The 11,711-nt window shown below is 40.5% G+C and overlaps 1 protein-coding gene across 1 annotated transcript in view; it reads left to right on the forward strand.

Moving 5' to 3' along the window:
• LOC139547149 (mediator of RNA polymerase II transcription subunit 14-like) overlaps nucleotides 1-8,885 on the forward strand; it is a 41,691-nt gene extending 32,806 nt beyond the window's left edge. Inside the window, exons 26-29 of the mRNA XM_071356201.1 lie at nucleotides 7,117-7,224; nucleotides 7,402-7,527; nucleotides 7,753-7,942; nucleotides 8,077-8,885. Of these exons, the coding sequence (XP_071212302.1) occupies nucleotides 7,117-7,224; nucleotides 7,402-7,527; nucleotides 7,753-7,942; nucleotides 8,077-8,150 (498 nt within the window). The 3' untranslated portion in view covers nucleotides 8,151-8,885. The remainder of the gene's footprint in view (nucleotides 1-7,116; nucleotides 7,225-7,401; nucleotides 7,528-7,752; nucleotides 7,943-8,076) is intronic.
• Nucleotides 8,886-11,711: the final 2,826 nt, after the last annotated feature.

Raw genomic sequence — 11,711 nt, forward strand, 5'->3', positions numbered from 1 at the left:
TGACCGCTTGGTGTGGCAACTGCTTGGCAGCCGACCGGAAGGCGCTACAGAGGGTAGTGCATACGGCCCAGTACATCACTGGGACCAAGCTCCCTGCCATCCAGGATCTTTATACCAGATGGTGTCAGAGGAAGGCCTTAAAATTTCCACTAGGGCTGACCAAATTTAGTCAACTGGTCGATTGTTTGGTCGATAGGCTTTTGGTTGACTGAGATTTCTTTAGTCGAGCAGTCTCAAATCTATTTTTTGTTCATGGTGCACAAGACACCGGTCTGATTCGCACCTGTCTCAGTGGACTTATCCATTGCGGAGGCCACGGGGATGCCACACTCTAAGACGTGCTACTGAAATTGTAAATGGGTATATTATGTAAAAATAATGGTGCAACACTAATAAATATATTATTTTATTTAAGAAATGCGTTTTCTTCCACGTTAACGGTCGCTGTCCGAGGATCTATTAATGCAAATGAATTACTTAAAAATCATACAATGCGATTTTCTGGATTTTTGTTTTAGATTCCGTCTCTCACAGTTGAAGTGTACCTATGATAAAAATGTCAGACCTCTACATGCTTTGTAAGTAGGAAAACCTGCAAAATTTGCAGTGTATCAAAAACTTGTACTCCCCACTGTATATTATATATATATTATATATATATGTGTGTATATATATATTTTATATATATCTATATATGTGTGTGTGATATATATATTTATATATATATATATATATATATATATATATATATTTATATATATATATATATTTATATATATATATTTATATATATATTTATATATACAGTGGGGAGAACAAGTATTTGATACACTGCCGATTTTGCAGGTTTTCCTACTTACAAAGCATGTAGAGGTCTGTAATTTTTATCATAGGTACACTTCAACTGTGAGAGACGGAATCTAAAACAAAAATCCAGAAAATCATATTGTATGATTTTTAAATAATTAATTTGCATTTTATTGCATGACATAAGTATTTGATCACCTACCAACCAGTAAGAATTCCGGCTCTCACAGACCTGTTAGTTTTTCTTTAAGAAGCCCTCCTGTTCTCCACTCATTACCTGTATTAACTGCACCTGTTTGAACTCGTTACCTGTATAAAAGACACCTGTCCACACACAATCAAACAGATTCCAACCTCTCCACAATGGCCAAGACCAGAGAGCTGTGTAAGGACATCAGGGATAAAATTGTAGACCTGCACAAGGCTGGGATGGGCTACAGGACAATAGGCAAGCAGCTTGGTGAGAAGGAAACAACTGTTGGCGCAATTATTAGAAAATGGAAGAAGTTCAAGATGACGGTCAATCACCCTCGGTCTGGGGCTCCATGCAAGATTTCACCTCGTGGGGCATCAATGATCATGAGGAAGGTGAGGGATCAGCCCAGAACTACACGGCAGGACCTGGTCAATGACCTGAAGAGAGCTGGGACCACAGTCTCAAAGAAAACCATTAGTAACACACTACGCCGTCATGGATTAAAATCCTGCAGCGCACGCAAGGTCCCCCTGCTTAAGCCAGTGCATGTCCAGGCCTGTCTGAAGTTTGCCAATGACCATCTGGATGATCCAGAGGAGGAATGGGAGAAGGTCATGTGGTCTGATGAGACAAAAATAGAGCTTTTTGGTCTAACTCCACTCGCCGTGTTTGGAGGAAGAAGAAGTATGAGTACAACCCCAAGAACACCATCCCAACCGTGAAGCATGGAGGTGGAAACATCATTCTTTGGGGATGCTTTTCTGCAAAGGGGACAGGACGACTGCACCGTATTGAGGGGAGGATGGATGGGGCCATGTATCGCGAGATCTTGGCCAACAACCTCCTTCCCTCAGTAAGAGCATTGAAGATGGGTCGTGGCTGGGTCTTCCAGCATGACAACGACACGAAGCACACAGCCATGGCAACTAAGGAGTGGCTCCGTAAGAAGCATCTCAAGGTCCTGGAGTGGCCTAGCCAGTCTCCAGACCTGAACCCAATAGAAAATCTTTGGAGGGAGCTGAAAGTCCGTATTGCCCAGCGACAGCCCCGAAACCTGAAGGATCTGGAGAAGATCTGTAGGGAGGAGTGGGCCAAAATCCCTGCTGCAGTGTGTGCAAACCTAGTCAAGAACTACAGGAATCGTATGATCTCTGTAATTGCAAACAAAGGTTTCTGTACCAAATATTAAGTTCTGCTTTTCTGATGTATCAAATACTTATGTCATGCAATAAAATGCAAATTAATTACTTAAAAATCATACAATGTGATTTTCTGGATTTTTGTTTTAGATTCCGTCTCTCATAGTTGAAGTGTACCTATGATAATAATTACAGACCTCTACATGCTTTGTAAGTAGGAAAACCTGCAAAATCGGCAGTGTATCAAATACTTGTTCTCCCCACTGTATATATATATTTATATATGTGTATATATATATCTACAGAAAAAAGACAGATCCTGCTTCTGTTGCTAGTTTGAGTGTTTGTTTAATAGCCTACTGATTCCGTGAGCACCAAGCCTCACGCAACTGCAAAATGTCAGATAAAGCAATTTCACAAATTGGCTGTTTTTAACAACATTTTTAGAACAGACTCTCTGATATTATAATTGATTTTGTGTTGTTTACACTGTTCCAAACTGGCAGAAATTGTCACACATAATATACATGCAGCTCTCACTCCTATACCCTCCTTTTTCTTGATCTCCTTCTTGTTGTTATTATTACAATTATTATTATGATCATCATTATAATAAGTAATTTCATTTATAAATATTAGGTTTCTTATAACCACCCGCTGTAGGCCTAAGAGCACGTCCTGTTTAGTCTTAGTACCGTAACTTACTTAGGCCTATATTTCAATATATCAATCATTAATTCGTTTCATGTCATCATACCGCATACGAGTCATTCATGCTTTGAAATGCAATCAAGCATTTTTTAAATGAAATAACAAAGGGAGCTTTGGCTAATTAGCCTAAACAATAAATAAGCCGCAATTCATGATGCATGCAACTGTTCCTAGTCTTTGCTGTAATAAAGGATTAATATATTATAATTTTGGCGTTAGATAATACTTCAATTTATTTACCGTAGTTTTTTTACACCGTTCCAAATGGTCAGAAATAACTATTATTAATATAACAGCACCTGTTTGGCATGCAGCGCTTGCGCCTTTACCCTCATTTTTCTGGATCTCCATTAGTTTCCAAAACTAAGTCAAATGTCTTCCACACATCTGACTTCCCCTTTCCCTCCTGAGCAACCAGTAAACATTCCCTCGTTCTTTTTCACGTGTTGGTGTTGGGAGTTTGTTATAACCAATTTATTGATGTGATAATGATAGGTTATATGTCAGGACCTATTGGTCACGTGTATGCGATGCATACATATTTCAAGTAAAGAGAGCAAGGGTTGAGGGAATAGGGAATGTTTTTCCTAAACAAATGAGTTTCTTTCAGTAAACTATCTTTTCAGTCAGAGAAAGTAAGAAACAAAATGGCTGTAATTACAGTACCAGTCAAAAGCTTGGACAAACCTACTCATTCAAGGGTTTTTCTTTATTTGTACTATTTTCTACATTTTAGAATAGTAGTGAAGACATCAAAACTATGAAATGACACGTATGGAATCATGTAGTAACCAAAAAAGGGTTAAACAAATCAAAATATATTTTATATTTGAGATTCTTCAACATAGCCACCCTTTGCCTTGATGACAGCTTTGCGCACTCTTGCCATTCTCTCAACCAGCTTTATGAGGTAGCCACCTGGAATGGATTTCAGTGAACAGGTGTGCCTTGTTAAAAGTTAATTTGTGGAATTTCTTTCCTTAATGCGTTTGAGCCAATCACTTGTGGTGTGACAATGTAGGGTTGGTATACAGAAGATAGCCCTATTTGGTAAAAGACCAAGTCCATATTATGTCAAGAACAGCTCAAATAAGCAAAGACAAATGACAGTCCATTACTTTAAGACATGAAGGTCAGTCAATCCGGAACATTTCAAGAACTTTTAACGTTTCTTCAAGTGCCTTCACAAAAACCATCAAGCACTATGATGAAACTGGCTCTCATGAAGACACAGGCAAGGAAGACCCAGAGTTACCTCTGCTGCAGAGGATAAGTTCATTAGACTTAACTGCACCTCAGATTGCAGCCCAAAAAAATGCTTGACAGAGTTCAAGTAACAGACATCTCAACATCAACTGCGTGAATTTAATTTTTTTTTATTTCACCTTTTGTTTAACCAGGTAAGCCAGTTGAGAACAAGTTCTCATTTACAACTGCGACCTGGCCAAGATAAAGCAAAACAGTGTGACACAATCAACAACACAGAGTTACACATGGAATAAACAAACGTACAGTCAATAACACAATAGAAAAGTCTATATACAGTGTGTGCAAATGAAGTAGGTAAGGCAATAAATAATACTAGTAAATAGGCCGTACTGGCGAAATAATTACAATTCAGCAAATTTACACTGGAGTGATAGATGTGCAGAAGATGAATGTGCAAGTAGAGATACTGGGGTGCAAAAGAGCAAAAACATTTTTTTTATATATATAAATAGCAATATGGGGATGAGGTAGTTGGATGGGCTATTTACAGATGGGCTATGTACAGGTGCAATGATCTGTAAGCTGCTCTGATAGCTGATGCTTAAAGTTAGTGAGGGAGATATGAGTCTCCAGCTTCAGTGATTTTTGCAATTCATTCCAGTCATTGTTAGCATAGAAGTGGAAGGAAAGGCGGCCAAACGACGAATTGGCTTTGGGGGTCCCTAGTGAAATATACCTGCTGGAGCGTGTGCTATGGGTGGGTGCTGCTATGGTGACCAGTGAGCTAAGATAAGGCGGGGCTTTACCTAGCAAATACTTATAGATGGCCTGGAGCCAGTGGGTTTGGCGACGAATATGAAGCGAGTGCCAGCCAACGAGAGCGTACCAGACACCTAGGTATTTGTAGTTGTCCACATATTCTAAGTCAGAACCGTCCAGAGTAGTGATGCTGGCGGGCGTGCAGGTGCAGGCAGCGATCAGTTGAAGAGCATGCATTTAGTTTTACTTGCAGTTGGAGGCCACGGAAGGAGAGTTGTATGGCATTGAAGCTCGTCTGGAGGTTAGTTAACATAGTGTCCAAAGAAGGGCCAGAAGTATACAGAATGGTGTCGTCTGCATAACTTGGTTAACCCATTCCATGCGAGGAATTGCCAATAAACTTAAGATCTCGTACAACATTTACATTTACAACTCTATGTACTACGCAAACTGGCTCTAACCAGAATAGAAGAGGAGTGGGAGGCCCCAGTGTACAACTGAGCAAGAGGACATGTACATTTAGAGTGTCTTGTTTGAGAAACAGACGCTTCACAAGTCCTCAACTGGCAGCTTCATTAAATAGTACCCGCAAAACACCAGTCTCAACGTCAACAGTGAAGAGGCGATTCCGGGATGCTGGCCTTCTAGGCAGAGTTCCTCTCTCCAGTGTCTGTTCTTTTTCCCATGAAGGGTGTAGTACATGTGTGTGCATGTACATGTGATATAGATACTTGTGTACCTGTTTCCTCCAGCATCTTCACAAGGTCTTTTGCTGTTGTTCTGGGATTGATTTGCACTTCTCGCACCAAAGTACGTTCATCTCTAGGATACAGAATGGGTCTCCTTCCTGAGCGGTACGATGGCTGCGTGGTCCCATAGTGTTTATACTTGCGTACTATTGTTTGTACAGATGAACGTAGTACCTTCAGGGTTTGGAGGTCTACAATGTTTTTTTCTGACGTCTTGGCTGATTTCTTCTGATTTTCCCATGATGTAAAGCAAAGAGGCAATGAGTTTGAAGGTAGGCCTTGAAATACATCCACAGGTACACCTCCAATTGACTCAAATTATGTCAATTAGCCTATCAGAAGCATGTTTTTTAAAGGCACAGTCAACTTAGTGTATGTAATCTTCTGACCCACTGGAATTGTGATACAGTGAATTATAAGTGAAATAATCTGTCTGTAAACAATTGTTAGAAAAATGACTTGTGTCATGCATAAAGTAGATGTCCTAACCGACTTGCCCTAGACTAGTTTGTTATCAAGAAATTTGTGGAGTGGTTGAAAAACGAGTTCTAATGACTCCAACCTAAGTGTATGTAAACTTCCGACTTCAACTGTACATACATACAGTGCATTCGGAAAGTATTCAGACTCCTTGACCCTATCCACATTTTGTTACGTTACAGCCTTATTCTAAAATGTATGAGATGTTATTTATTTAATCCATCTACTACACATAATGACAAAGCGAAAACAGTTTTGTTTTTGGTGGAAATTTATAAATTTATTAAAACAGATACCTTATTTATGTAAGTATTCAGACCCTTTTCAGACTCGAAATTGAGCTCAGGTGCATCCTGTTTCCATTTGTCATCCTTGAGATGTTTCTACAACTTGATTGGAGTCCACCTGTGGTAAATTTTGTTAGATTTCAGTGCGGCTTTTGACATTATCAATCATAGTCTGCTGCTGGAAAAAACAAATGTGTTATGGCTTTACACCCACTGCTATTATGTGGATAAAGAGTTAACTGTCAAACAGAACACAGAGGGTGTTCTGTAATGGAAACCTCTCCAACATAATCCTGGTAGAATCATTACTTGTTTCAATCTTTACTAATGACATAACACTTGCTTTGAGTAAAATGAGAAAAAAGTCGAGGGGTCTAAATACATTCCGAATGCACTGTATGTCTCTGACCGAAAACGTGGAACTAAAGCCAAGATTTCTTATTAAAAAAAACGCTGGGTGAACTGACCTCCATAGCAGGTCATTTTGAATCTGAAGCTGGAAAAGTCTGTGGGAAAGCTGAACCTGTTAATTGGTCGGAGGTCTCTCTTTATCTTCATTAAGTGCAGGAATAAATTTGTGTGTTGTGTACTATTAGTCTTTGCCTGAAAAGTTAAATGTTAGATATTACTGCACTGTCGGTGCTAGAAGCACAAGCATTTCGCTACACCTGCAATAACATCTGCTAATCACGTTTATTTCAATGACTCACTCTTTTTTATCCTCCCCCTCTCCTCCTTTTTCCTCTCCTCCTTCCCCTTCTTCGTCCTCCTCTCTCAAGGTGGCCGGCCCACCATTCAAGTACAACACGCTGAATGCCTTCACCAAGCTGCTGGGCGCCCCCACCAACATCCTCAGGGACTGTGTCCGCATCATGAAGCTTGAACTGGTGAGGTCCTTTTCCTCTGGCTGTGTGTGTGTGTGTGGTACCCCATAAATATATTTGTGTCAGTTAAGAATATAAAGGGTCTGGTGATGTGTGGCTGTGTTTCTGCCTGTCTGTGAGAGAAATAAATATGTGTAATGATTGTGTAGGTGGCTCTCTAACTTCTGTCACCCTCTCCAGTTCCCAGACCAGGCCACCCAGTTAAAGTGGAATGTCCAGTTCTGTCTTACCATCCCCCCCAGCGCCCCTCCCATCGCACCCCCAGGAACCATCGCTGTGGTGCTCAAGTCCAAAATGCTCTTCTTCGTAAGTACTGGTTTTCCCTTGCCTGATTAGTTTTAATTTAAGCAGTTGATTGGCCGTTGTCCACTCACCTGTTGTCAGTCTCTGTTTGCTGGCTTTCATCCTTCCCCTGCATTGTAGTTTAATAGCTGCATATCAGTTCCGTAGGTGTTACAACCCATCTTACAGTTCCATTGACTCGCACTGAAGTTGTATGAAGTGTAACTAACCCTGTATTCTCCCCTTCAGCTCCAGCTGACCCAGAGGCTGCCGCTGCCCCAGGAGCCGGTCAACATCATTGTTCCCATCGTATACGACATGGCCACGGGCTTGACCCAGCAGGCTGACATCCCCAGACAACACTCCTCCTCTGGGGCAGCAGCACTTATGGTCTCCAACATCCTCAAGAGGTTCAGCGAGCTGCACCCAGCACGACAGGGTCAGTGGGATTGTCTGCACACACAAATAGAAGATAGACTGAAAGATTTGATTGGAACACTCTGACAGAAAATAAATACAACATGTTCTTTTTTGGGGGGTATTATATTGACTGGTGTTTTTGTCTCCTCTCAGGTGAGTGCACTATCTTTGCCTCAGTTCACGAGCTCATGGCCAACCTCAACCTGACCCCTGGTGGTCGTCAGTAGCAACCCCACCTCCCTAGTCGGAAATGGAACCAGAACGGGAACACAACTGAATATGGTTCCATTCTGGAACAGGGAAAGGTTCCTTTCTGGAGTTTAATGAACTGGAGATGACGTGTGCCCGCTGGATTTCCTAATGCAACATATATCCTCTCTGCCTCAGCCAACCGACCTAAAACTGATGTACAGTTAGTTTTTCTGTCAAAAAAGGGAGCAGAATTATGCAGAACCATCACACAGTTTTTAGTCTTGATAAAGAACACATTCATGACCCAAATAAAGGAGTGTGTATCTTGAAAAAGAGAAGTATTCGTTGTAAGAAGAACTTCAAAAATATGTATTTTTTCTTCCTCCAGATGCACTTCTTATCAAAGGATTCACAAATTAAGAATATGGGCGTTTACCTAAAGATGCACATTGTTGTACATTTCACCATTGAAAAGAATAATAATGACTTTTGCTAGAGCATGAATTCACATTCGTTCTTTTTTATAACGCAAGATATCAATACTGTTGTGGTACTGGGGCTGAATTGTATCTTAGTACACTATTTAAATGTATTTTTCCCTTTATGATGTCAAACCTAGTCCCTTCCTAGTTCAAACGGGTCACTTTGAACACTGTAAAACTGTGACAAACTTTATAAGCCAGCTGTATTGTATTATGACTGCTTTTGAGTCCTGAATGAAGATCCAGTCTATCTTTGATTACTATTTAATAAACCAATTAAAAAAATTATTTATTTTTGTCAATTTGTGTCTTTTATTTGTTTATATTTTTTCTAAATCCATTCTCTATGGTGAATGACAATTACACTGAAAGCTGCTGGATTGAAAATGGGTGTGATTTATTTATCTATATACACTGCTCAAAAAAATAAAGGGAACACTTAAACAACACAATGTAACTCCAAGTCAATCACACTTCTGTGAAATCAAACTGTCCACTTAGGAAGCAACACTGATTGACAATAAATTTCACATGCTGTTGTGCAAATGGAATAGACAAAAGGTGGAAATTATAGGCAATTAGCAAGACACCTCCAATAAAGGAGTGGTTCTGCAGGTGGTGACCACAGACCACTTCTCAGTTCCTATGCTTCCTGGCTGATGTTTTGGTCACTTTTGAATGCTGGCGGTGCTTTCACTCTAGTGGTAGCATGAGACGGAGTCTACAACCCACACAAGTGGCTCAGGTAGTGCAGCTCATCCAGGATGGCACATCAATGCGAGCTGTGGCAAGAAGGTTTGCTGTGTCTGTCAGCGTAGTGTCCAGAGCATGGAGGCGCTACCAGGAGACAGGCCAGTACATCAGGAGACGTGGAGGAGGCCGTAGGAGGGCAACAACCCAGCAGCAGGACCGCTACCTCCGCCTTTGTGCAAGGAGGAGCACTGCCAGAGCCCTGCAAAATGACCTCCAGCAGGCCACAAATGTGCATGTGTCAGCATATGGTCTCACAAGGGGTCTGAGGATCTGTGTGTATGTATATATATATATATATTGAACAAAAATATAAATGCAACATGCAATAATTTCAAAGATTTTTCTGAGTTGCAGTTCATATAAGGAAATCAGTCAATTTAAATAAATAATAATTTAACATGACTGGGCAGGGGTGGGCCTTGCAGGGCATAGGTTTTGGCATGGCAGCCAGGCCATGCCAATTATAATTCGTTTTCCCCCAACAAAAGGGCTTTATTTCAGACAGAAATGTATGTGATCATTTTAATGTAAGGTGATGCCAAAGTTTTATTCTGTTCTATGTGTTATTCTAGCTATGACATCACATCTGACCTCCAAATCAAATCCAATTGTATTGGATGTTTAGCAGATGTTATTGCGGGTGTAGCGAAATGCTTGTGTTTCTAGCTCCAACAGTACAGTAATATCTAACAATTTCACAACAATACACACAAAAATCTAAGTAAAGGAATGGAGTTAAGAATATATAACTATATTTAAAAAAAAATGTATTTCACCTTTATTTAACCAGGTAGGCTAGTTGAGAACAAGTTCTCATTTACAACTGCGACCTGGCCAAGATAAAGCAAAGCAGTTTGACACATACAACAACACAGAGTTACACATGGAATAAACAAACATACAGTCAATAATATAGTAGAAAAAAGTCTATATACAGTGTGTGCGAAATAGGAAGCCGATTCTAGATTTAATTTTGGATTGGAGATGTTTGTGAGTCTGGAAGGAGAGTTTACAGTCTAACCAGACACCTAGGTATTTGTAGTTGTCCACATATTCTAAGTCAGAACAGGCAGGCAGGTGCGGGCAGCGATCGGTTGAAGGGCATGCATTTAGTTTTACTTGCATTTAAGAGCAGTTGGAGGCCACAGAAGGATGGCGTTGAAGCTCGTCTGGAGGTTAGTTAACACAGTGTCCAAAGAAGGGCCAGAAGTATACAGAATGGTGTCGTCTGCGTAGAGGTGGATCAGAGAATCACCAGCAGCAAGAGCGACATCATTGATGTATACAGAGAAGAGTCGGCCTGAGAATTGTGGCACCCCCATAGAGACTGCCAGAGGTCCGGACAACAGGCCCTCCGATTTGACACACTGAACTCTATCAGAGAAGTAGTGAACCAGGCGAGGCAGTCATTTGAGAAACCAAGGCTGTTGAGTCTGCCGATAAGAATGTGGTGATTGACAGAGTCAAAAGCCTTGGCCAGGTTGATGAATACGGCTGCACAGTATGGATGAGCAATGTCAGCGCAGCATAGACTAAGATACAGTAGAATAAAATAGTACAGTACATACATATGAGATGAGTAATGCAAAATATTTACACATTATTAAAGTGACTAGTGTTCCATTTATGAAAGTGGCCAGTGATTTCAAGTCTATGAATATAGGCAGCAGCCTCTAATGTGCAGTTGGCTATTTAGAGATTGCTGTATTTCAGTCTCTCCTCCCAGCTTTGAGTAGCTGACAACATCAGGAAAACAATGCGCAGGCTTCAATGGGGCAGAAGTCCAGTGTTGTGATACTGGATGGCCAGACAGCTAGGAACAATAACAGGAAACAGCCATGTGGGGAATTGTGATTCATTTCAGATAGTTTAATCTTGTTATTGATACCATGTCTTGTCTTGAGGTGTTTTGACACATTTCTTGTCAATGCTAAAATTGTTAAAATTAGCTTGCTAAAAAACCAACAGCTGTAATGATGAATTGGAGAGACAACTCATTGCGCTAATGTATTTATATAGTTTACACGTTGTCACCAATCTATGCCAACACCATCTGTTTTGCTCCAAAGTTGTTAAACAAGGAACAATTCTAAAATAAGAGTCCGATAGCAGCAGACCAGTTAATAGGGCAGGAGGGGGTCAGAGCGGTTTCCATATTATCTTCTGATTGAAGTATTAGCTCGTCATAAATACTTTAATACATTTCGTAAAATTAAGTTTAAACAAAGTGATAAAGCAAGCCGGTTCACCACTATCTCTTGATTGAGATAGTGGTCATCAACGATGCATAAATTTCATGTAGCATACAACAAATTAGGCTTAACATTGGTCCAGAAAGTCTTTTTCACGACTGACTTCAAA

Source organism: Salvelinus alpinus, chromosome 20, assembly GCF_045679555.1.
Source record: "Salvelinus alpinus chromosome 20, SLU_Salpinus.1, whole genome shotgun sequence".
NCBI lineage: Eukaryota > Metazoa > Chordata > Actinopteri > Salmoniformes > Salmonidae > Salvelinus > Salvelinus alpinus.